This window comes from Lissotriton helveticus, chromosome 9 (assembly GCF_964261635.1).
Source record: "Lissotriton helveticus chromosome 9, aLisHel1.1, whole genome shotgun sequence".
NCBI classification, from domain to species: domain Eukaryota; kingdom Metazoa; phylum Chordata; class Amphibia; order Caudata; family Salamandridae; genus Lissotriton; species Lissotriton helveticus.
In genome coordinates, this window is record NC_136070.1 from 1,141,342,954 (window position 1) to 1,141,370,018 (window position 27,065).

A 27,065-nucleotide genomic window follows, 5' to 3' on the forward strand; every position below is an offset into this window, starting at 1 on the left:
TCATGAACATGCTTGAATGTCATGAGTTCCGGAAAATTCGGGTGGGAGTCGTCTGTCACGTGCCGCCAGGAGTTGGTGCGGATTCGTTCTGTGACGTTCTGGAGGACTTGATCTTGCATAGATGCTTCTTGGATGGCGTCCAGGGGTACCGTGGGAGGACATGCAGAGTCAATGACAAAGTGTAGGTAGTCTTCAGCCACCGAGTGCAGTTCTTTGGTGGATGTCTTGGGATGTCGTGACATATAGTCGGCTGGATTTTCCGATTTCCCCGGTTTGTGGACGATAGTGTATATATAGTCCTGGAGGCGGAGGCCCCAGCGTTCAATACGCGGGGGCATCTTGGCCTTGGGATTGCCAAAGATCGTGATGAGTGCCTGGTGGTCGGTGATGATGGTGAAATGTTTCCCGTACACAAACAGGTGAAAATGTTCGCAGGCCCAGACCACGGCCAGGCTCTCCTTCTCAGGCTGCGAGTACCGCGACTCGGTATCGGTGAGACTGCGACTGGCATACGCGATGATGTGGCGCTGATCCGAGTCCTCCCGGTATTGAGCCAGGATGGCGCCAAGACCTACAGGGCTGGCGTCAACAGTGATTTCTGTGCGTTTGGTGGCATCAAAGTATGACAGGTTGATGGCAGAGCTGACAGCATGTTTGATCTTGCGGAAAGAGCGGTCGCAGGCCTCAGTCCATACAAATGGTTGACCTTGACGAGTTAGTTCTCGAAGCGGATGACTGATCGTGGCAAAGTCTTGAATGTAACGGGCACAGTAGCTCGCCATGCCGAGGAAGGAGCGGAGGTCACTCACATCTTGCGGCGTTGGAGTGTCAGCGAGGGCAGAGACTTTGTCGGGGTCAGGCATCATGCCGTCCTTCGAGAAGATGTGACCGTAGAATTTTAATGTTGATCTGTGAAACTCACATTTTTCTGCATTTAGAGTCAGGTTGGCATTTATCAGGGCGTGGCAGACTCTGTCAAGGGCCGTGTCGTGCTCGGTTTGATCTTTCCCGAACACCAGCAGGTCGTCGCTGTAATTAAATGCGTTCGGGATGCCTTGGATTATCCGTCTGATAGCTTCTTGAAAAATTTCAGCTGCAGATGATATGCCGAAATTTAGACGCTTATGCCGGAAAAGTCCTTGGTGGGTCGTGAAGGTGGTGATATATCGGGATTTTTCATGAAGCTCAAGCTGGTGGTAACCTTTGTTAAGGTCGAGTTTCGAGAGAACTGTCGTGCCGTTGAGACGAGCGATCATGTCGCTAATGTGTGGTCCAGGGTGTCGCTCCCTTTCGATTGCTACATTGGGTGCGCGCATGTCGACGCATAGGCGCACCTTGTTGTTTAGTCCCTTTTTCGGTACGACCACCACAGGCGACACCCATGGGGTTGGGCCAGACGTGCGCTCGATGATGTCGGTGCGGAGCAGCTCTTGGAGTTCATCATCGACAGCTTGCTGCAGGTGAAATGGTACCTTCCTATGATGTTGCGCCACCGGGGAGACGCGCTCGTCTATGTGTAGTTTGACCTTGAAGTGGTTTAGCTTCCCAAGACCCTTGAAAAGATTTGGGAATTTTTCAATGATGTCTGGGGCGTCTTCAGTCATGTAGAGGAGTTCTACAAGCTTCAGTCTTTCAGCAGTTGGTATGCTCAAGAGACAGCTACATCCGGACCTTCAACAACGTGAATGTATGCAGGAATTTGGCGGTCTTTGTACGACAATGTCGTGCTGAAACGACCTAAACATGGCAGAGGTTTTCTGGACATCCATGTGAATATCCTCACCGCAGCTGGTTCCAGTTTAGGGCGTGGTCTCATGCTCTGGTACTCTAATGCACAAATGTAATTTAGGGAGGCTCCAGAGTCTAGGACAAATTTCGCTGGGTGTTCTCCGATCCGGATGTCCAGCTTTGGATATTTCTTTAGACGATCTGGGTCAGAGACCATGCAAATGTACTCATCACTATCTTGTGACACCGGTGTGCGTGACGGGGATTCGCTGGATGTGGATTTTCTTGATCGATGCGAGCTGAAAGATCGAGTGCTCGATCTAGATGAGCTGGATGAGTGTCTTTCACGCCCTGTCACAGCACGGGCGTGATGTTGTTTGGAGGGTCGGGTTTTGGATGGTCTGCGTCCCGAACGTTGAGTTTGGCAGACAGTCTCAAAATGATTGTCCCTGCCACAGCGATGGCACCGTTGTCCGATGGCAGGGCATTGTCCTGAGTGTGGGTAGTCTTGACCGCATCTGTAGCATGCGGGTGCTGCCTTGGCGTGCTTGGCGTGTCGCGATTCACGCGAGTCATACCAGGTTGTTGGTTTCCGCCGCGAGGAGGTGGAGTGTGCGGACTTGTTGGATCTGTGGCGATCAGTCTGATGTCTTTTTTCATGATGCGTTTGCATCCTGAATGCCTGTTCTTTCTTGTCGGTTCTGTTGGCTTCCATTTTCTTTGCATGGTCTTCTGCTTGGTCGTTTATGCGCGTCATTTCCTCAATTTCTTCCAGGGTGAAGTGTTTCTTCAGTAGCCGTCGCCGTAGCGATTGGGAGTGACACCCCTCAATTATGCGGAGTCGCAGTGCGTCTTCTGTATTGAAATCGTCGAAGTTGCAGTGACGAGCCAGTCGTCTGATGCGCACAATGAAGTCACACATTTTCTCGTCCTTCTCTTGGGTGGCTAGGCCGAATGTGTAGCGCTCGTAATCGAGGTTGTGCTTGTGCAGAAATCTCCGGTCGAGGGCTCCTTTGACGTCCTCATATGGTGCGGTTGCCGCGTCGGGCAGTTCCTTGATGATTTGCGCAATGTCTTTCCCTACTAGATTGCGTAGGGCTATCAGCTTTTGTTTGGGGTCTTGTATTTGCAGTCCAGCCATGTAGTCTTCAAAATCTTCGGACCAACTTTTCCATTTGGGCCCCATGCTGCTGCCTGATGTCAAATCAAGGGGTTCTGGAGGTCTCAGATATGGCACTCCCATGACTGTGGCATGTGGCAGGGCCGCTACTGGTGGATTTCTTGGAGCAGGTGGATTTTCTGGGGGTGCTGCCGCATCTCCCGTGCCACTGGTTGAGCTGATGACTGACATTTGGCTTGCAGGCTGGTGCAAACCGGCTCCACTTGTAAATTATCTATTATTCTTGAGAAATGCCTGACCTCAAAATGGCCGACAAGATTTTTGTTATGCTGAGTCTATGGGTGCTGCCTGACCTCAAGATGGCCGCCGCTCAGGACACGTGGCCTCGGTTGGGGGCCTGTGTATTTCTTCGAGGTTTCTTGTTGCGCAGTATTGCAAGTACCCAACAAGTGAGTAGCGCGTTATTGGCTCTAGGGACTCACCCCTTTCGTCGGCGGTTGCTGCAGATCAGCTGCTGGGCGCTCCGTGTTTTCGCGCCATTTTTGCTTCCTTTTTTGTTTCTTGGGGATTAATTTATTTCTGGCTTGTTGGTCCCCCACTGCGCCTCGCGCTGGTCGTTAGTACTTGTGTGTGCCCCTCAGCAGCTGTTGATGCGTGGTGGCAGAGTCTGGCAGCGACGGGGTGCCGGGCGCCGGTTTGCTTCGCGCTCTCGCGCTGTCCCGTCGAAGGCTGCAGGCTCTATGTCGTCTCGGCCGCTCACGTGGGGCAGGGCTTTGCGCGGTGTGTGGGATAGGGATTTTGATATCCCATCCTCGTCGCCAGTGTCGCGATTGCCCAATGAGACACAGGAGCCGGGAGAGTGGTCAAACACGTCTTTATTCTTTCGTGTTCACTCTCGGACTGACTCGTTTCCCCTTCCTGCTTCCCCACGCCCCTTCCTCTACCGCCTGGCCTGTCGCAGACAGAGTCAGGCAGATCACGTTACGACACTAGTAAGTCTCACACTTTCCAACACATTCTCACTCTTGGCCTGTCAAGCTTGCCTTACTGGTTTCAGTGAAAACTCACTCTTTAGAATATCACTTTTCTGGTAAAACATAAACGTTTGGGGTCATGTTATGTCCTAAAATCCCAATCCAGAAAACACTTGGGTAAGCAGATCCTCAGGAACATGTCTCGTGCACACACTCGCGTGCACAGACATCAGGTTTGCAGCATGTGGGCAGCAGGAGTGCAAGCTTCCCTCGCACACATTGAAGAGTAACAGTCCAGGCAGGAGCAATGCAAACTATCATGTTTTATTTCACAAGTGTAATTCTGTATCTATCCAGATAATTAGGTCACTTTAGGGCCACATTATGCTTTATGGCAGAAATACCATCCAACAATAAACAGTCACAAGAAAAAAGACCACAAGATAATTGATACTTGTTCCCTGATAATGAAAATGGGGATTTCATATTGACAAGCATTGCTCAGTCCTTATTTGCACGGGGACTGCTCCTCTCATTTAGTGCATGTGAAACGCATTTTTTGTTGCAAGAATTATGCGTGCTAAGTGAAAATTTAAATAAAGCAACAATGCCCATCCGTATCACAAATGTGTGGAACCTTCACCGATTTACTCCTGGTCAACCTGGTTTTATAGAGCTGCAAACTATTTCAGGTTTTCGGGGAGCATACCTCTGAAGGTACGTTCATTTATAATTATGATTAATCAAACCTATAGATATATATATGGAAATATGCGTTACACTTGCGAATGTCTCGCAAGATATGGCTGTTTCGGCAATGAGTCTTCTTCAAGGCACCATGTTGTTGCAAAAAAAGTTTAAAAAATCCTCTTTAAATCATGTACATCTTTGTGGCAAAGCTCAGAAAATATAGTTTTTGTAGTGAAACACGTACAAAAATTGCAAACAATCTGCCTGAAGTAAAAACAACTGTACTGGCTTGTTTAACTGTTGCTGTTTTTTTGAAGGTTTTCTTATTCTCGAAACATATGAACATTTTAATTCTATTACTGATTCCGATATCGCAAACCTGGCTTCTATAAGCTCAGGTTCAACAGAGATATGATACAGATCTTAAAAGAAGGGCACTGTTTCTACTACATCGAATAACGTCAGATTTTTCTATGGCTTGTGTAGTTTACACAAGGAGATTTAAACACATAACAGTTTTTGAAATTAGGCTATATGTGCTTATATATTCCCCCTGATAGGCTCTATCTCCTATGTGGCCTTTACTGCTCCAGATATAATGCAATTTTAACCCTTACCTAAATTCCATTTCCCCAGTTCCAATTGATGGGTTCACTTGGGTCCCTCGGATCCCCTTGGGTGATACTGCCAATCTAAACTCCCAGCCACCTTCCAAGACATTGACTGACAAGGCCAAGTGAAACTCTAACTTGTTTCTTCTGTACTGTATCCAGTGTCCCAGCTGCAAACCACTGCAGCTTTGGGCAGCTAGTCTCTGAGTACCAAATGCCATCTCTTTTAACTTGAAGGAGATCCTCTAATAATTGTAAGTGGCTTTTTTGTTTTTGATTGACCTGATTTTTAGGAGACCACATGTTTAGGATATTTTTTCAGATTCTCAGCCACCTGGGCTCATACCAACTCAGCTATATTTCCTTATGCACCCGTTTGATGAGAAACTAAATTAGAGGACAGGAAAATATGATAACATTGTAACAAAATTGCTGGCACCTTGGCCCCTGACTGGGATTGTTTAACACATGATGTAGTTATAACTTTGAGCCTGGTAGCTTGTTTTGGTCAGAGGAGGTAATAGGACCTCTTGTATTTTTTGTTTTAATTGTCCTTCCTTTCTGCGTTTCAAACTGTCTTCCACTTCCAGGAGAAAGTCTTAAGTGCTCTCTAGCGCTTGGAAATCAAGTGAATAAATGGATTAATCCGGTTGTCATATAAGTGATTAATAATAGCGGGCCCCAGGGACTCAAGCGATAAACAAACAAAAAATAATGCCTGTTTTAAATAGAGGATAACATTGTGGCTGTTTCATTTGTCTAACTGTGCTAGCATTCTGCATCAAGTTTGCTGTTAGGTTTTGGCACTATGCAAATGTATGGAGGAGGTTGGGCTGGAATTAACCATGGACTGCCCCAGGGCTCAGAAAAGTCTCATACACCACCTAGGAGTTGCCATGTTTTGCTCCATTTCTTCGCTGGTACCGATTCTTCGCCCAGACATTTGCCTGAGAGTTATCCTGCATTTCTCTTGTTCTTTGCTGAGACCTGTGCCTGAGAGTTATTCTGCATTTATCAGATTCTTTGCTGAGACCTGTGCCTGGGAGTTGTCCTGCATGGCTCCATTTTTTTTGGCTTAGGTCTTTGATTAAGACTTGTCCTGCATGGCACCTGAGAGTTGTCCTCAGCTTCTCATAGGAGAAATGGGACCAGACGTCTAAAAGGAGTAATATGGGAATATTTAGAGAATGTTCATGTACAATTAGTACAAAAAGAAAGGACTGCACCTTTTCTGCACTTTTACTAATAGGAAGTTGAACGTTTCGGAGACTGTTCAAAAAGGCATGTAAAAGTCTGTAAAAGAGTGCCACTGTAATACTACTTCCCGTACCGCTAAATTCCTGTGAATCAGCCCCTTTGTGAGGGGCTCATTATTCGCTTATAGAGCTCCTCCTTCTGTTTGAAGAGCCCCTTATACAGTGTTATTTGTGTTTAACATGTAATACTATTTTGTATTGCTCTTTGAACGTGTTGTGTAGGGTTCCCTATTTTGTTTCTGTTGCTCCAGATTGTTTCTGCAGGGGTGGTTCCGCTAAGACGGAGCGTCACCCCTCTGCTCTCAAAGCAGTGAAAAAAGGAAAAAATAAAATGAAAATAACTTTGTTATTATCATTTGATTTTTGTGAGCTATGGGGCTGGGTTAGGGCGGGCTGGGGTCACATGGGGAGGTGTGGTGGGCAAACTCTAAGTGCGCATGACTGTTTGGCCTGCCGACTTGGGCCGGCGAAACAGTCATGCGCACATTGCATGTTCCCCACCAGGCTGGAATACACAACCTGGTGGGAAATATGCACAAGCTTCCAGTGCATTGCATTGCGCAACAGTGCAGTGTTGTGAATGGTTTAGGAGAGCCTGTGCACTTCCTGGTTCCGTTATGGGGCTCTTCTGAAGGGAAGGAGGGGAGAATTACGGACGGCCGACGAGGTAAGTGTTTTTTTAGGTTGGTTTTTATCAACCCCCGTCCCTCCCCCGCCTAAACATTATGTATACAGATATGTATATTGTTTCTGGAGAAGTCCTTGTATAGATGCAGAGAGTAGTGCCCTTTATGTTGTTTTTGAAAAGTTGAACATTCTTTTTAAGTAGAGCTGTTGACACTCTTTGGGTAGAATTACTCGTCCAGCTAGTGGTTTGTAGCACCTTATAAAAAATGCTTCGGATAAGTACATTTACAGGGACATTTTAATTTTCTTTGGGCAGGACATTTTAATTTTCTTTGGGCAGAACATTTTATAGTGCATATAAAGCTCCATGCTGGGTATTTGTGGGCCGGGGGGTGCGTGTGTAGCCCTCCTTATACTGCTCTCATTGTGTTCATTATGGTTCATAGAGTGCTCACTGTAGGGTCAATCTAGATCTGTCTGGTGGTGTGAGCAGTGAAAGCAATTACATTACACGCTACACCACCAAGGCCGTCTAAAATGCGTCATACGCTGTTCTTATAGAGATCTGTAATTGGTGTGTAGCAGGGGCTGCCTTAGGCATGTGCAAGCTGTGCACCTGCACAGGGCCGCCAAACCACAGTGGCCGCCACACCAATATATATCCTTAATATAATAATCCTCTGAGGATGGATACATATTTGCGTGGCGGCCCCTGGCAGGGATTTGGCGGCCTCCGGCTCTGTTCCACTTCCAAACACCCTGACCGCCCCCTCTTCACTGGCCTCCGCGCCTGCGTTCCTCCGGGGGCCCCATACCTACGTTCCCTGCCCAGGGCCGCCATGAGCCTAGAGCCGCCCCTGTGTGTAGTATACGACTTGCCGCCTTTGCTTCAAAATCAGTACCCTATTTGGGGTGGGGGGTATAGTTGTTGGGGGTAGATAAAGACGCATTCTCAATGCATGTATTCACTGCATCCTGTATAACTGCAAATGCCTGTTGATATATGCTATGTCATATTTACATTTTTTATAAAATAAAAAAATATATATTTAAAAAAAAATCCGTACCATGCATTGCTTGTAGAATGAACCCTACTGTTTCTTGTTTCTAAAAGACTCCTTACTTAACATTGTTTCTGCAGAGGGTTTTATGCTGATTTCAGACAGCTTAATTTGTAAAATAATACGTGCCAGTGCGCAAAGTTTGACTCAGAAATACACAGCCTGTGCTGACGAATGTCGGAATACCAAATACCAAAGCTGCTTAGCCTTGACTCCACCTCATGTCTGTTTCTTGTACCACCATACACTCTCTTACCTCTTTATAGCACTCTTGTTGGTTCTTTTTAATCTCTGCTCCCTCGCTTTGTTTCTGTTTTTCCATCTTTCGCCACATCCTCCTTTCATCCTCTCTCTTACTTTGGGTCAAAGTCTGATGAGGAAAAGTAAGTGCAGGTCCCCAAAAGTGAGTGCAATCATTGGTGCAAATTAAGCACTGGCCTGGCCAGAGCTCTGCTACTTCGTACAATCTTCTTGCAGTGCTAAGCAATGATTTTATATTTTATTTATGGGCTATCTTTGTGCATTGTTGCTAAACTTGTTTGTATGGGGCTTCTTACACTTCATGGCTACTGCTGTCTGCTCTGTTCGATGGACACCTTTGTAATGTTGATTAAACAGTTGTATACAATTCCTTACAATGTTTGTATCATCCTCCTTCAGTAAAAAACAAAACAATCTTTGCATGGCTGATGCAATGCCTCCTAGAATGTATATAATAGGTTACCTATACTATTTGTTTTGCTTATTATGCAGTGTGTAAGGGACTCATGCATTTTGAGTTGTCATTGACGTGCTTATGTTGGATAAAAGGCCATTGTTCCTTTTTAATAGTATTTATTTCTGTTGTTTTCTTTATACTATATTGTATTTCTCTACACCACTTTAAACCCTATGTATAATACATTTGTTTGTCCTTCTTACACTAGTTCTATATTCTTACACTGGGTAAGACTATACTCTTTATGTACAGGGCTCCATATATTGTATGGGTAGGATTTTGTTGACTCTATACTGTGTCTCGCATTGTTTGTTGAGGAGACCACACACTACTTGCAAATGTCTCCTAGGGTTCTTTGAATGTTTTGGTAAAAGTCCCTACTTTACTTCTGTAGGAAGCCTTGCACTGTTTGTATTGTGCTCTTTGATAATCAATTGTTCCCTCTGTACATTGACTCATTCGTTGTTTTGTAGTTCTCCTTGCATTGTTTATATGTAAAGTTCGTATTCTATTTGTAAAGTCCTCCCTATGCTGCATATTGAAAGGAAATACATTGTTTGCATTTGGTTCCTTACACTGTTTATATATAGGGGATCCTTGCCAAGTTTGCCACCGTTTGTGCAGGTTGTCTAAACTGTTTATAGAGACGTTTTTAAACTGTTTATAACGGGGTTTCTTATGCTTAGGCCCCCGGAATATGGAGCAATATAGGGCCAAATTCTGCAATCCAATTGGTTGAGCTTTCTGATGCAGAAAACGCAAGTTACACTGCATAGTATGCAAGTAAATGCAATACAAGTGGCATACTAGGATGTAGCTGACAGTTTGTCACACTTAGATAGTGATTCTTTTGAACATTCATAGATTCCTAGGAAGGAATTTTACACATTGAACAGCCAGCAAATAAAATGGTAGCCACCAACATGTACAGATTTTTTGCAATAAAGAGGTACTTCTTTTTAGGTCGAGGCCTACCACACTTCGCAGCAGTCTCGTTTGCTAACCACAACTTGCAGACATTCTGAAAGCTTCCCAGGAAATACATTGAATCCATTGCTAACCATTAGCTTTGTCTTTTGCAACTCACATTTACTTGTTTTTGGCTGCTCAGCTTGAGTTCGTCCCTCCAGTGAAGCTAGTATTAATTGATGTATTCTTCCACGACTCGCTTTCTTGTCACATTTGCTGTGCATTCAAAGACAGAGTCAAATGCAGGCTCTGTCGTCTGAGGGAGGTTGGAGTTTACTTTTGTTTCTCTGATGTCAAAGTGAGAGAATTTATGGGACCATCCTTTAGGGGACCCATGTGTGAGGAGAGGCTGTAGGGTGTCAATTTTTCTAGCACACAACACATTTTAAATGTCTGTAAATGAACTGTGCAAATATTTCAGAATTACTAAAGCACAAATGAAGCAAATATTTTATAATTCTGAAGTGTGGAGGAAACAAATATTTTAATAGGATCAAAACAAATCAATACACTTGGTGATGCCATTTCCACACATTATCATTTGTGCGCTGTGTAGTCTTACCAGTAAAACTGTATGTCTGTGCAAATGCAATAGTAATTTCAATTGAAAATGTGTTGTCTGTAATGGCAATGCGCTACCACTCCATGCAGATTTCACTCTACGCAGCTCCACTCTAATCCTGTCCACTCTACAACACTCTACTCCACGACACATTGTAAATATCCACTCCCCTCTGCGCTACTCCACTTCACGCCTTTCAACTCCACTCTTCTCCACACCACTGTACTCCTTTCTGCACCACTCAACTCTATGCCACTCTAGATTACTTCCATTCTAGACCACTTCCACTCTGTGGCACTCTACTCCACTCTATTCCACAATATTATATGGCCCTCTGTTTTACTCTACTGCCCTCCACTCTACTTCGCTCCACTCTACGCCCCTCCATTCTACACCTCTTCACTGTACGTTCCTCCATTTTATGCCCCTCCACGCCACTCCACACCTCTTCACTATAATCCACAACACTCCACTCTAAAACACTCTACTCTCCACTCTGTCATTCCACTCCATTCAACTCTACTACATTCCACTCTACGACACTCTAATCCAGTCTATGCCACTCTATGCCCCTACATACCAGGTTACTGTACTCTATAACCCTCCATGACACACTACAACAGTCTAATTTACAACACAGCATCTATGCCACTCCATGACTCTCTATGACACTACGCACTCCACTCTATGACACTTTACTCAATTATGTGCTATACTACTCCTCTCTATGGCACTTTACTCCATTCCATGCTACATCTCTCTATGCCCCTCCACTCTGCGGCACTCCACTTTATGACATTCTTCTACAATCCAGGACTCACCACTCTGTGCACCTCCAGTTTACGCCACTCCTTCACTCCACTCCATGACACTCTCCAACCCTCATCTCTGTAGCGGGCTATATCTGCCATAGAAGGCCCGCTCCAGTGCTAAAGGCCTGAGCATAAGGCGATGGCCTTTAACAAGAGAGCGGACCTTAAATGGCCGGTAGACTCCACTCCGGGGGGGGCTCTAAGGCTATTAGAACATTCCGCCCTTAGAGGGCAGAATATTCTAATTTGTAAAACAAAGGCCTCATGGAGCCTGAGGGGATTGAAATCCCTCAACCCCCTCGGGCTTCGTAAGGTCTTTTTCACAGCAACAGCAGTGAACGACAACATTGGAATGTAGGCATTCAGGGATTCTACTGGCCATTAGAAGCCCGAAGCACTCCATTGTTTTCAATTAAACTCCCATCATTCCAGTGATCTAATATACTTCGAAAGCGCCTTATGTCTGGTTAATCTTTTCAGCTAAGGAAGTTGATACTGCTTAATGTGCATAATTAAAATGCACATAAAACCTTAGAATATGGCCACTCCATGGGGTGCAAAGGTGTGCACGTGGTAGCAACAGAGCAACACAATCAACGACATGGTACACACACTCAAACAAATAGCTTAGGTGGTCATGGTGTCAAGTAAGCAGTCACTATAGTAGCTCAAACTGTCAACTGTATAACACAGACAATAATAACATTGACCACTGGTATGGCACATATAAACTGAATTGCTTGTAGGCACCTAAAAGGGTAACCAAGGCAGTAACAGGTATAACAAAGTCTACCTCAACAGTATCACCAGAGTAAGATAGACAAAAACAGTGGTCAACAGTGGGCAGTATGTTCAAACTATAACATTACAACCAAAAGAATATCATGGAAGGGTGGTGGAATGGTTTGCTTTTTACATTTTATTAATGCAAGAATATCAGTCATAAATAAAAAGAAAAAAGGAAGAAAGCATTCCTTCCCCTAAGCCAAACACACAATTATGACAAAAAACTGATACAGACAGTCAGGAAACAAGCATTCACAAAGCAAAGTATTGCCCTACCAGCTCACCCACCCTCACAATCAAGTGGACTTCTTGTGAGGCGCATAAATGATCAAGCAAAATGCCCTCACTCACAGTGCAAGAAAGCCAATGGATGGATTGGACTGACCCACTACATGCTGTATGCTGTGGCGGGCAGAAGCAAAAATGTGAATCACAGTTTAACAGACCAATGAATGCAGAAGATTGACTTAATGCGCCTCTATGTATATATATTTTTTATTTAAAATTTGTTTTGTTTTTTGCATGAGACTGCCAAGATAGCTCAAGCTTTCTATATGCCGTATTTAAAAAGTATGAAGACCGAATTCACCAGCTGTTTCCCCACTGTGAAACGTTGGCTTTATATCAAAAACGGTATTACGGTGGATAGATATGCTGGTAGAGGAAATGTAACATGCAAGTAATAGTTTCCGGCCACTTTATCTTGTGAGGAAGAGTATAATGCGCTTTCGAATCCGTACCTCCCTCACCTAAGGTGGGGTCAATGCTTCGAAGTCCTTAAAAGAAGTCTTTGACACCCCCCCCCCAACCCTCCTGCGCTCTTTGGCGCTTTGTCTGTTGCTAAGAGTCTCCTCCTACTTCAGAAATAAGTCTCTGCATTGGCTACACCCCAATTTCAACCTCAGTTAGCAGTGAGAGCTGGAGCCTGCAAAGGGAAATATTATTTTGACTTTGATAGCTCCTCTATCAGAACATAATATAGTTTTGCCTATGACAGTAAACGTGTAAACTCTTCAAGTCCCACAGACTCTTTTATCAATCCAAACGCCTGTATGATGGAAAACAAATAGCTTACATGGTCAACACTGTCCCCCCACCCTGGTTCCGCCAATTTTGAGAGCTCAGTCGGGTGTGAAATATATAAGTAATCAATTTATTTGATATATAAGTAATCAATTTCTTTAAAACTTTTTCCTTATTATCCAGCGTTCAATCAGTTTCCGAAGTGACAGTCGTCCTGATTTATTCAGCCCACGACCGTGGTCCAGAAATGCACCCCCTGCAATCACGAAGCGGAGAGACAGCAAGCTTTGGAGCGAAACGTTTGATGTGTCCATCAACCAGGTGCTCACATCGAAGGAAATCAAGCGTCAAGAGGTAGCCTTATCACCTGCTTGTTCTTATACTTTGTGGCTAATGGTGGAAGCTATAATTTGGGGATCTGGAATGAGATGTTCAAGTATATTCAGTAAAAATTGTCTTCCTCTAAAATGATAACGGTGTAGTTTACATCTCTCCGTCTCACTGCCGATTGGAGCTGCCCCACCATCCTACATGACAGTGTGAGCATAGAGTAAGGCCTATTTTGGATATGAAAGTTCCTACCAGTAAATACAATTTTCTGATGATTTTTGCCACCAAAAATCTTATCTCCTTTGTCGTGCACCGGCTCACATCGCAAATACTTAGAAAATTCATTGAGTTGAGGAAGGAGTAGCTATTTTTGTCCAGTTCATATCGATCGTTCTATACACAAACGGGTTTCTGAAAGCTTACTGTACATGAATAAAACACATGTACACGCTACGTTTTGAAAATAATAAAGCCAGTTGCAGCGGAACCAAATGCACAAATGTGAACATGAAACAGAAGTACCTTTTAAGTGAAACTCAAAGATGAAGGAAGGAAAGAGGGAACAGGAGAGAGTACTCTATCCACATCAGTATGGCTGGTTTCCACCACAAAAAAATGTATATATGAATTTCCTAAACTTATGGTGAATGGTGTGGTTGCCTTACATTTCCTATGATATGTATTTTTTCTGTACTAATGTAGACGGAAATATTAAAAAATATTTCAAGTGTTTACAATGCTTGTTTACAAAAATGCTATGGTTTTGAAGCTTAAGTGTCTTAAAGGTATTTTTGCCATGAAGTAGTTGTTTTGTCTCTCTTCCAATTGTTTGTTTGTTTTATAGACCAACATAAGTATAACTTGCACCACTGTAGATTTCAGATGGCATGAATGATGGAATATGCATGGTCATAAGCAATGCATCATATCGGTGCACGTTATACTTATGTCAGTTAAGTATAACTAGTGGATTTCAGTGTTTTATTTTTGTTTTTGGCTTTTAAATGTTAGATTTTTGTTATCAGAAGACCTATGTATATTTCCATTTTAACCTTTGGTTTTTCTGTGAATATCAAAGGTTTTTTAATGTAAGTTAAAATCCAACTATCTTACTTAAATATAACTCCTCTTTAATCTCTGTTTTTATCAGTGAATTTCTATGTTTTTAAAAGGTACAGTAATATCTTATGATACGCTTGTGGCCAAACCCTCTGCCACCCCCGTTGTAAGTGGCCAACCCCACTGTAGGTGGCCAACCCCAAACAGACTTGGCAAAGGAAAAAAAAAAAAAAATTATGCTAATTAACACCTAATTTAGAGTCGGAGGTTTGGAGTCCAGGTGTAATAAATGGAAAACCAGGGATTAGCACAGGATACCTCTGACAAACCCTTAATGACTGCCATGAAATGCAATGTATATTTCAGCGTCCTAAAGTAGCGTCTTATCTTTGTCATCTTAACTAATTAGGTCACAAAAAAAGGCAAGTCATTCATTGTTTATTTGCATGCAGTAAGGTGACAGGTTGCTTTTAGAACTGAAGACACCTTTGTGCTAATGCCTATTTTATACGCGCACGTGGAGCAAACATTGAATACGGTAATTCTTAATATACCTGCGAGGCACTTTCGCTCTATAAGTCAATAAGTGTAAGTGCTTACAGATCCTACTAGGTCTACACAACTCTATTCCCAAAAAGTTGTTGAAATGCATAAATGTCATTGTAACTTGCATATCAATCCCCATTACCATACAAGGATTTTAACAAGTATTGTAAGTACACATACCGTCTTTTTCTTTTTGTCTGTAAAGGTTTTTTAAAAAGTTGCAGGAGAATGGGCACTGCAAAACATGAATGAACAGGACCGTGGGTTGTTGGGGTACAAACTCAATAGCGACTTTAGTATGGCATCGGATTTAGAAAGACTGCTTTCAACTCGCATTTTATTTTTATAAATTTAATGTAGAGAGTTTTCTAAAGCGCTGTACACAGTACTTATTTCACTAAGCGAATTTATCAACACAACACTGTACCACTTTAGTCATTGGCTAAAAAGACACGTTTTGCAGCACTTAAAACAAGCATTGAAAATGCAATAGGTCTCGCAATAGAAGAGTTTGACATTTTTCGTTTTTCAAATGGATGAGTGGCGTTGCGTGGATGAGTGGCGTTGCGTGGATGAGTGGCGTTGCGTGGATGAGTGGCGTTGCGTGGATGAGTGGCGTTGCGTGGATGAGTGGCGTTGCGTGGATGAGTGGCGTGTGTGAGTGGCGTTGCGTGTGTGAGTGGCGTTGCGTGTGTGAGTGGCGTTGCGTGTGTGAGTGGCATTGCGTGTGTGAGTGGCGTTGCGTGTGTGAGTGGCGTTGCGTGTGTGAGTGGCGTTGCATGTGTGAGATGTGTGTGCGACAGATGTGTGTGTTTGTGTGTGCGGTTGTGTGTGTAGTTGTTTGAGTGGTTGTATGTGTGAGTGGTTGTTGTGTGGGTGGTTGTGTGGGTGGTTGTATGTGTGGGTGGTTGTATGTGTGGGTGGTTGTATGTGTGAGTGGTTGTATGTGTGAGTGGTTGTATGTGTGAGTGGTTGTATGTGTGAGTGGTTGTATGTGTGAGTGGTTGTATGTGTGAGTGGTTGTATGCGTGTATGGTGGTGGGGTAGGAAATTAAACAGCAATCGAGTTTTGCATGCGGTGACTGTTGCCATGTTTTCGCCGTGCCCTTGTTTATCCCCTTACCACATTTGCCCTGGAGTTTCGTTGGCTGTGCAATTTAAGGATATCCCTGCCTGTCTTGGCCCCCGGTAGCAGGGAGGAGAGCGCGCCGGACCGGTCGCGTGGCACTGCTATGGACCCCCGTGTTATTCTTCGAGAGCAGCGCTGCTGATTGCCTCAGCAGACGTCCGGGTAATTATCTGCAGGTGGCGTTGCCTAAAGCGCTGCCATTATTATAAAAATATAGACCCATGACAACATATGAAAAAGCCAACACACAGCACGGTACTAATAAAACATAGTTGAAACGCACTCACATGTGTGCGAGAGGCAGGCGATCATGTGGAGAAGCGTCCTCGGTTACAAACACCTCGTGTAACTAACAGCGGCAGCATTTTAAAACATTGTTTGCACTTTAAAACAAAGAGATTACGACAAACATATGTTTAGTTTAGAAGAAAGTGCCTGTATTTTAGCCCACCTTAACAGTACTACAACAGTGCGTTATAGAAGCCAAAGGAGGGTAGGGCTGGGGGAGAGTCAATGGCTGCAGCGCTACCCAGCATGAACCCAAACATCCCATGTACATTATAAACGCACCAAAGAAGACGCAGCCTTGGTTACAAACACCTCATTTGACTAAGGCGAGAGGGGGAGGTGGGGGTGCAACTCTGTGTGGCTTGTGCTCTCCTGGCGCCTCTGGTCTGTTTACTGTTAACACATGGAATTCCAAAGCAATCATTAAGCCGGATGGCTCCGTCTATGTTGTGCACCACTGGCGCCTTTTGTCTGTTTCCAGCAGAGAGGAAGGAGCTGGAGAAGCAGGAAACTGAAAGTACGGCCGGCCACCGTCCAGCCATGAATGAACCCCTCGGTTGCCTGCACAAAAATACGGGCATCAGAAGCAAAAAAAAGACGCTGCGAGGCAAAGAGAGAAAGGGACGCGGGCTCATGTTTGTTTGAGGAAGTCAGAGTTTAAAAACGAAAGGCACTAATCTCTTGCTCTTTAAGTTCTAGACATGGTCGTTTTTTATGTTTAAATCAAAAGAACTTTTGGCATGCTTGAGATACTGTAAAGAAACATACGGGCATCAGAAGCAAAAAAAAAGACGCTGCGAGGCAAAGAGAGAAAGGGATGCGGGACAGATAGAGAAAAGAAGAAACGGGTAAAACAAGACGGAGGGCATTGCTGTGGGGAGGGGGGAGGAGAAATGCGACACGGCGGGCAGGGGAGGAGGCGGAGCGGGGAGAGCGGCATGAGGGTGTGAAAGCAGCAGGGGCCTGGAGTGCGGCTAAGGGAACTGAAGAAACGCGACACGGCAGGCAGGGGAGGGGGCGGAGCGGGGGTGTGGGAGGAGTGCGGCTGAGGGAAAATACATGCAAGCAGGCGGCTGGGGGCATGTGCACGCGCTTTTAAGCTCAATGCACATGCGCATTAAGCTTGAATTTCACGGGCACTGCAAGGAATCGCCACGATTCCTTGCAAGTTGGTTAAAGACTGTTTAAGCCCCAATAGTCTCGCAAGCTCGATGCGCATGCGCATCGACAGGCGAGACCTAAAAAGAAATCTCTGCATTTGTGCTGGTTATGAAAAACCCTGAAGCTTAGTTACTCAATCCTGAAATAAACATGTCACTGAACGAGACTCCCCATTTAACAGCAACTGATATCATTTAATCTGATTTAAATGGCAAAGAAAAAGACGATAAGTGTATTTACATAAACTTGTTGAAAATAACATCATGTCAGTGGATCACAATAGTTTCCCATTTTTCACGTTTTCAATTTGTTGTAACAGCTGTGATCCTTCTCGTAGGCAATCTTTGAACTTTCCCAGGGAGAAGAAGACTTGATCGAAGATTTGAAGTTAGCAAAAAAGGTAAGCTCATGCTCACGGTCAGTGTACTACTTTTCATCGATCCAAGTTAGCTATCCAGGTGATCTGTTGGTCTCAGACATTGAAGTTGTGCAACTTAAGTTCTTTACATCATGAACTGGGCTCAGAAAAGTATTGACATACTTTGGAAATTGACTATATGATTGATGATTGCATACACTTTTCAGTAAGTTTGGGTTATCATTTAGTTGTTTAAAAATAAATAAGAGAAGAGAATTGTGCGCGGAGTTAATTTTTCTCTACACTGTTGATCATTCACTGACTTCAACCAAACTGCTTCATTATTAGTGTGAAAGACAAGCATTACTTTTAAAAGATCAATATTTTTCCTCACAAATATTGATGTGTCCCTTTTTTTTTATTCCAGGCCTACCACGACCCAATGCTTAAACTGTGTATAATGACTGAGCATGAGCTAACTCAGATATTTGGAACACTGGACTCCCTCATCCCTCTACATGAAGGTAAGAACATTAGCAGATCAAGGACCTGATTTAGAGTTGTCAGATGGGATTCTCTGTTACAAATGTGAGAGGTATCTCATCAACAGTATAATAAGTACATTATATCCTCCGGCACATGTAATATGGAGGACAAGATAACCATCACGTTTTTGAAACAGTATCCCATATGCCAAACTCTAAATCAGGCCATAACTATGTTGCTTCTTGCAGACCTCTTCATTAGTTTGTCACTCATACTTGATGTTGTGTAGTACTTGTTGGCGCTTTGCAGCACATAATTTTTATTTCTACTTTTGCTTTGCTCAGATCTTCTTTGTCGGCTTCGAGAAGTCCGGAAAACAGATGGATCTACAGAACATGTGGGCCATATCCTAGTGGGCTGGGTAAGACGGCTTATCTTAATAACTTCACAGCATATGGTTTGCAAAGACATATTTATGATATCCAGTATGTATGCCATAAGGAGAGGCATAGTAGTGCTTGAGTAAAGGGCAACCTTGTTGCGTATCCGGAGTGCTTGAGAATTCAGTAAAGTTGTCTCTGACGGCTTCTAGAACTAGTACAATGCTAGGAACATGATCCAGAAATACCCAAGCTATTGGAAATGCAAGATGTTTTATTATCTAGGTTCCATTCTCAGTGATTCATAAGTGTTTAGCCTAATTTGTAATTTAGGTATGTATTATCATATTCTGTCATAACGGTATTATAATATTGGAGACTGGCATAAAAAATTAAGCAGCTTAAATGGAGGTGAACATATTCGTGCATCTATATGATTTATGTTTGGGCCAATTAAGGTTCTTAAAAAACATAAAGATTAGCTGAAATACTGTTGACACTAGATAACTATACATATGGATATTCATTTAGATACTTATAAATATGTACATGGTATGCCCGTGATCAATTAGGGCACTGGTTTATACAGAATGCATGAAAACACCCTGGATTGTGTAGCATGAATTGTTAAACTTTCCATGACTGTAATTTGTTAGAAATAGATGTCTGATACTGTACACTGCAGACAAGGCTGCGCTGGTGAGCTGTATTTTTTCTGACAAATACGGATAGAATATTTTTTAAATGAAAGAGTAAACAAATATGTGTAGTAGTTCAAAGCCCATAAAAAGCACCCTCTTACCCATCCACACATATGTGTGTGTGTGTCTCTCTCTGCTCCTGTCCGAAATGAAAGCAATCAGCAACTTACAATTTCTCACCTTGGAAAATGTTGAAAGTGAAATATTATTTTGGGACCGTATGGACAATTCGGTGATCCCACAGGAGCAGCAAGTAGGAATCTTTCGCTCCAGCCTGCATTCTTGGAATGTTAATTTTAGCAACAAAAGACACCCTTCTGGACTTTTTACATGGTGGAGATTGAGCCTTTTCATGAAGTCAAGTAATGTTCAAAGATTGTTCCTTGCCTAACATTGTATATTCCTTAACCTCACCAATCAAATTTGCCATCTCTTGCTTTTGTCAGTCCTCTTTGGTCATTGATGTATCTGTTATCTTACACATGGCCATGCCTATTTGCTTACCCTTACTTTTTTCTTCGATGTACAGTCTCTGTACCTATGGCCTTTTTTCGTCCCAAACCTACATAAAATCATTAGGTTATGTTTAATATTGCTTTAGTGCTCTTTTGACTTTCTCTATTGCCCTCTCTCCTCTATTTCTAACTATGGCCCCTCTCTTACCCTGCTGGCTCTGTGCTGCAGCATCTTTTGTGTTTTGATTTGTTTTCATCCTCTTTTCTTTACCAATGCCAGCCTGTATATAGTGTATTTTGTACTCTATTCTTTATCATTTTTGTGTCTCATCCTTTCGTTTCTTTCTCCACCTCTGAGCCCGTACCCTGATCTGCTCCCTCCCCCCTGTCTGAAAACTATTCAATGCACATGAGCAAAAACATAACTTCGGCATAACGTTATGAACTATACCATCAAATTGAATGTTTCAATAATTAGCATATAAATCAATTTCTACTAAACATCCATGTTTAATTTAGATCAATTGGAATAACATGTTCTATCGGGGGTCGGAGTCGTTTTCAGGGCTGGGGCCCAGATTTTAGGGCTGGTGGCTGCAGTGTTTTTCAGGCTGCGGTCTGGGTCGTTTTTAGAGCTGTGGGCTGGTTTTAGGGCTTTGGGCGGGGGGCTGAGGTGTTTTTAGGGATGGGGTCGTGACTGTCTTCAGGGCAGGGGGCCAGGTTTTAGAGCTCAGGGCAGGGGGCTGGGGTGTAACCTTTACCACGCATATGCCTTTACCGATCATGACATTACAACAAAATTCTTTATAAAGGAATGCGTGGGAATGACACGGTTGTGGTGAAGCCTGCGCTGTAAAGGCATGCTAAAAACGATAAACAGGACAATGAGCTGTCAAAAGGCTTTTGACACTTTGAAAGAAGCAATGTGTTCAGCCCCCATTCTTAAAGCTCCAAATTATTCAAAGCCGTTTATATTGCAGATCGATGCCTCTGAACCCGGGATTAGAGTGGTCCTATCCCATATTAATGATGATGGCCATGACCAGCCTAATGCTTTCATTAGCAAGAGATTACTCCCAAGAGATCAGTGTTCGAGTGCCATTGCGACGGAAGCCTTTGCTGTATTTTCGTCTCTGAAAAAGATGAGACCATATCTGTTTGGCACTCACTTCCTTGTCCAAAGCGGCCATAGGCTTCTCAGGTGGATGGTGCAAATGAAAGGTGAAAACCCCAAACTGTTGAGGTGGTCCATCTCCCTACGGGGTATGGACTTTAAAGTGGAGCACAGACATGGGACTGACCATGCCAATGCAGAGGCCTTTTGAGGTTTTTCCACATACATGATAAAGACTTTCTTGGGAAAGGTTAGTCTCATTCTGTTTCGTTTAGGGGTTTGTGTGTGTGTAGGAAAGTGCCCCTTTTTGACATGGTCATCCCAAATGTTTGCCTGGTAATTGATGCAGTTTTAACAGAAGTGCATTAGATTCCTTCTAATCAGGTCTCTAGTGCCAGATCTCTTTCCTTAAAATGGTACAATTGTTCCCCAGTTGGCAAAATCTTTTGCACCTCCTAGTAAATGGCACCCCTGGGACCTAGGGCAGGGAGACTAAAGAGGGTACCTAAGGGCTGCAGCATGTATTGTGCCACCCTAGGGGGACCCGTCACCACACTCATGCAAACTGCCATTGCAAGCTGCCTGACATGGTGCTGAGAAAAGGGAAGACATTACATGCTAAAGACACTGCATGTAATATAAGTAAGTCACCTCTACAGCATACCTTACAGCCCTAAGGCAGGGTTCGTTATATTACATGTGAGGACCTATCTACATGAGCAGATATGCCCCTGTGATGTCCATGTCGATCTTGGACAATGCCAATGAACAGGGACACTATCTTGAGTATATGTACTGGGCACTGCTGAGTTCTCCAGCTACATGATGGCTTCACTGAACTTAAAGGAGTTTTTAGTATCAAGCAATTGTGTATTAATAAGCCCACACTGATTCCAGTAATTGATTTAATAATACAGGCACTTAAGAAGTGCCCCCTGAACACCATCCAAGCTCTAGTGTACTGGCTGACTGGTGTAGACCAGCCTGTCACCACAGACAGGTTTACAACACCCTCCAGGTGAGAGCCGACACTCCCTGAGGGCAGAAACAATGCCTGCTCCGCCAGAGGTGTTGTCACCTCCTCCAAGCAGGATGGCTAAGTAATCAGAATATCAAGGCAGGAGACTCCAAAGGCCTCTGCTGCCTTTGATATGTGACCCCGGCTTCCCAAGACTTGGGAGATGCCACCTCCTGCCCTGAGGCCCATTTGGCACCCGGACTGGAGGAAAAATTAGCTAATCAGGAGGTGTTTCCATTCAGGCTAGATCCACCCCTAAGGTGGGCTACCTCATGTGAACAAAAAAACTAGAATTCCACTATCTTGGTTTTCAGTGGAATTAGGCTCACTGGGTCCGGGCTATGCCCACTTCCCACCCACAGGAAGTGATCATATAGGGGGTGTAGTCCCTAAATGTAAGTAGCCCATTGGCTACCTGTCACTCCCCAAAACGCACCTACATTGAGTATTTAGGGGCACCTCTGATGCCAGAAACTTAGATTTGACAGATCCAGAAGAAGAGGACAAAGAAGAGCTGCGGGAAAACGAAAACTGAAGACTGCTGTTGACTTTTGGCACCAGTCTCAACAGTCGTGACCAGGTGACTCATCCTGCAGCTGAGCATCTGCCAAGAAACCCAGTAGACTGCCATTCCTTCACAAATTGGCAGCAATCTCCTTTGGAGTAGAGGAACTACCGAAAAAGCAGCATCCGGTTTACCATGTTGCCACTCCCTGGCTAGCCCGATGCAACTGCACCTCAGGAAGAGGTGCATGTGCTCCTGAAGGTCCGATCTGTCCCCTCACCGATTGAGAGGACATCAGGACCGACCGGAGCCACACAGCAACAGTACCCAGGTTTCTGGATCCCTTGCAGCAACCAAGGCTTGCTTAAGTCCATTTGGGGCTCTACAAGCACCTAGACAGAGCAGCCTTCGAGGGACGTCAGCACCGCAGATACCCACTTTCAGAATACACCAGCTGCCCTGCTTTCTGCACCCTCAACCAGCGAGACCAACAACCACGAAGGCCTTGGATGCACAGGGCCCAGCCGACCTATCTACTCTGCACCTGAGCGTCCCAGCGGGAAACATCCTTTACGACGCAACTTTTACCACGCAGTGCCTTTACAACGCAGGTTTTTCAACGCAAGTCATTACAACGAATTGCGCTGGGGGGTGCTCTAGGATAGGTAATAGTTTAATTTACTATCCAACACCTTCCCTACTATCCACGGGGACTGGAGTTGGAATAGTAAATTAAACTATTCACTATCCAGCACCCCCCAACACAAGTCGTTGTAACGACTTGCGTTGAAAAACCTGCGTTGTAAAGGCATGCGTAGTAAAAGTAAGCGTTGTAACAACGTACATCCCGTCCCAGCCACATACTCAAAAACCGGCTGTGTCCCCTTGCTCCCAGGACCCTTGTGTCCAGAGCCCCCCGTTGGGAGCTTCCAGACTTGTCCCCAAGTCCCTCTCTGTCGCCTGTTTTTAGGTGGCCATCCCTTCTTTCCACCGATGTGGCTTGCAAAGCTACCAACCCGACCAGCACCTCTGCACCCGGACGCCACAGGGCAGGTAACGAGTAACTGCTGGTGGTACTTTGGACATTAACCAACTATGACTCTTAGAAGGACCAGAAACCAACCATAGTAACTGTAAGCAGCATATGCCTTTTTTCCCATAAGAAAACGTTTCTGCATAAAGACGCGTTTAAGTGAACATTTAACTTACCTGTAAAAATCAATATTTTAAAAAGTACTTCATAATGAAGTTCTTGGTTTCGAAATTTACAGAAAAATGCAACTTATTTTTCTAAATTGGTATCAGATTTTTTCTTGAGTGTGTGTCTCATTTATTGCCCCTGTGAGTACAACAAATGCTTAGCATTACTTTCTGATCAGCCTAAACTGGTCGCCAACACAACCATAAAAGAGAGCATTCAGTGTTATCATGTTTTGCCTCTGTAAACCAATAAGGGTTGCCTGGACTCTCTGCACAATGTACCTCGTTTTGGTACACTGTATAGAGAGCCAGCCTTTATACACCAATTGCACATTGCATGTTTTTTTAACATAAAGGGGCCAAAAGTCTTTTTTGTGTCTCAGGCCTTAGTGTGATGGAGTACACGAAGTACACAGCCTGCTTTGCGTAGCTGTAGGTATAATTGGTGCTCCTGGTGAGTGGCACCAGGTTCCACCTAACTTCTATGTCTGCTTGACTATTCTTCCTAACTTGCATTAGGGCCTAATAGACACTTGTTCTGCTAGTGTTGCTTTAGGCCTCTGAGTAATGGTCCTGGGTTGGGGAAAATTGAAGCAGAGGAGACACCTTAATTTGGGTATCAGAGAGAGGGCAGTGAGGGTGGATGGAGTAAGATGGGAGCCCATGTTTTTAAGAAATGGCAGAGGAGACATCCCACTTTGCGAGGCAGTAGCTATCATCAGTGAAGCAGGTGCTGTAGCTCTGGAATCTTGGGGGTCTAAGGGGCCCACTGTATCACTCACAATTATGTATTTCTTAAAAAACAAAAAAGGTATTGGACACCTTCATGGCAAAAAAGAGAGGTGCTCATTTTTTTTCTGAAATGGAGAAGATGTGGCTTATTTGTGAGAGCTGCTGACTGTGGAACTGGCGAATCAGGTTCAAGTCCCAGCATTGGCTCTCATCCTATGATTCTGGGTAAATCACTTAATCTCCCTGAGCCTTAAAAATAAATCTGATCTTGTGTAATGTAACTAGTGATCATTTAGAGTGGTCCAGTGCCCTTGGGCTGAGTTTGCAGTATATAAAACTTCAGAAATAAAACATAGCAAGCCTGTTTCAAGATTGGAATGATCAGTCATGGTGGGGAAGAAGGGGAAAGAGGCAGAGGAGATTGCTTGGTAGTCAGGGTCATGGCTGTCATTACTGCAGCAGTTGTAGTTATGTTAGGGCCTAGGGGTGCAACACCCCAGTTATGGGGAGCAGAGTTTTTTTAGTAAATGTATGTTTTTGTTTGATGAATTTGATCTTTCATAAGTCTCACATTTATTGTGGATTATACGCCATAGAATGCGGCTCCCTGAAATGATCTCATAAGCTTCGCCCCTGTGCTCAGCCCTTACCCTCCCCAATCCTTGTCATAAAGGTACCGAGGGGGCCCGAGACTTCAATACATTTTATTTGGGGGTCTTAGAGAAAAAATATTGAAGACCTCTGAGTGTGCCCCTGCTGTTTAGGTTTGGTGCACGATCTAAGGCCTGCAACGTCTTTGCCAAAATAAATCTAAAAGACATCAGAGAAAGTGAAGCTGTACTAGTGAAACCCTACAAGTCTCCACATAGCTCCAACTCCAGGTCAAAGTTGCGAGTATGGACCCACTCCTGCACCCAAAGTTATTCCAGGCCAGATCTCAGCGGTCAAAGTCTCTGGGTAAGTCGAAGAAAAACCATAAGAAGACCATGTGGGACTCTGCCCCTCCTCACCGCTTGCTCTCTAGACTTTGCCTCCAGGCCTCACTTCCATTAGAACGAAAAGCTGATTCCAACTTTGGTCTGCAAACCCTTTAAAGAGACCATGCTGTGCATCTTTGGTAGGCTTCTGGTTCCCTCTTGCATTCCTGCGGGCCCCAAGAGTCTGCAAGGGGCATTATGTCAAGTTACCACCGGAGGATCTGTCCTCGGCACCGTCTGTGCTCTTTGAACTCACTTCAGGTTCTGCACTTGTATCGATGCGGACTGTGGTTCAGGTGCCGAAATCAGTGCCGGTCCCTTGACACTAGCACCAATGGTACCGGAGGCAGAACCAAAATCTATCATACTCTCCAACTCCGAGCCTAATTCGTCTCAACCGAAGCCATACACAGCCCATACTAATTCAGACACTATCCAATTATTATGCAGTAGCACGCAGACACTACAACTTTATGGCTCAGACTCCTAAGAGAGCCAGCTAAAGACTGTGGTGGAGGTGGGGAAGAGTTTGCCCCACCTTATTACAAAGGCAAATGGTATATGGATCAACAGGATGCCGGTGGGTTGAATACCTTGCCCAATACTGGGTAGGTTTTCCCCTCATAGATGAGCAACGGAGGCAAGTACGTCTTTTGTGACTGTCATTAAGAGGGCTGGTGAAATCCTTGACCTCAAACTTCCCTACTACAGAAGTAAGAACATAAGTGCTCACTAATGTCCTTCAGCCTGAACAGCCACCAACAGAACTTCATCTGTCCTTCAATAAGGCCCACACTGATAACCTATTTGGCATTTGGACTTGACTATGTTTTGGCCCATTACCATGTTGCCCACTGCCATAGACCAGCTCGAGGCGACCCCGATTTTAACCAACCATCCAACTCCTGAGAGTTAGATGGTGCAGTCGCCCAACAACAGGGTGAACCCTAAAGCCTTTTCATCTACTCCTCCTGGCAGAGACTCCAAAGGCATAGAAACCTTTGAAAAACACATGTTTATGGAGATCAGCCTTGCCTTGAAGCTGGTCAACACCAGCTGCCTCCTTGGACGGTGTACCCACACTTTGGGACTTGGCTGGAGAGATCTTACCAGCAATCCCTGAAGATGTGCAGGCTTCCTTGGCCCAAAACTATTAGGATGGCTGGGAGGCGTCAGTTTGCCATCTGTTCAGGCCTTTATTGTCTGGGAAGGGCTTTTGGGACAAGCCTTTTGCTCCGGCTCCTTGCATTGATGAAATCCAGAGGATTCTCCGGGACCATCCGGGTGTCCCTAAAGGACATGCCTTTCGACATTTTCTACCTGTTTGGGGAAAAGGTGGACTTGGCCTTGGGGTGTTATAAAAAGAGCTGAACCATGCCTTTCTGTTTTGGTCTTTCGGGACCAGTCCAGCAATCCTACCAGCAGTTTTGCCCTTTTAGTGGATGTTGTAGGGGTTTGGCGTAGCATCAGGTTCATGCCCTAATGCCCACACAGCAGGCTTGCCAGCCCTTTCGAGGTTTGGGCCATGGGCATAACAGACGGCAAGCAAACCATCAGGATACCACATGCCCCAATCTCCATCCCTCCATCAACCTCTTTAGTGCACCCTCAGTGGCACCCAGCCTTCCAGTAGAATGTTGAATCAGTCTCTTCCTTTAGGAGTGAACATTACATCAAACAGTCATTGCG

The 27,065-nt window shown here is 44.5% G+C and overlaps 1 protein-coding gene across 4 annotated transcripts in view; it reads left to right on the plus strand.

Moving 5' to 3' along the window:
• ARHGEF3 (Rho guanine nucleotide exchange factor 3) overlaps nt 1-27,065 on the plus strand; it is an 800,814-nt gene that overhangs the window by 694,513 nt on the left and 79,236 nt on the right. For all 4 annotated transcript variants that reach the window (XM_078661575.1, XM_078661576.1, XM_078661577.1 and 1 more), the window contains 4 exons: nt 13,121-13,291; nt 17,788-17,850; nt 18,236-18,332; nt 18,639-18,715. In XM_078661575.1, coding sequence (XP_078517701.1) covers nt 13,121-13,291; nt 17,788-17,850; nt 18,236-18,332; nt 18,639-18,715 — 408 coding nt within the window. The remainder of the gene's footprint in view (nt 1-13,120; nt 13,292-17,787; nt 17,851-18,235; nt 18,333-18,638; nt 18,716-27,065) is intronic.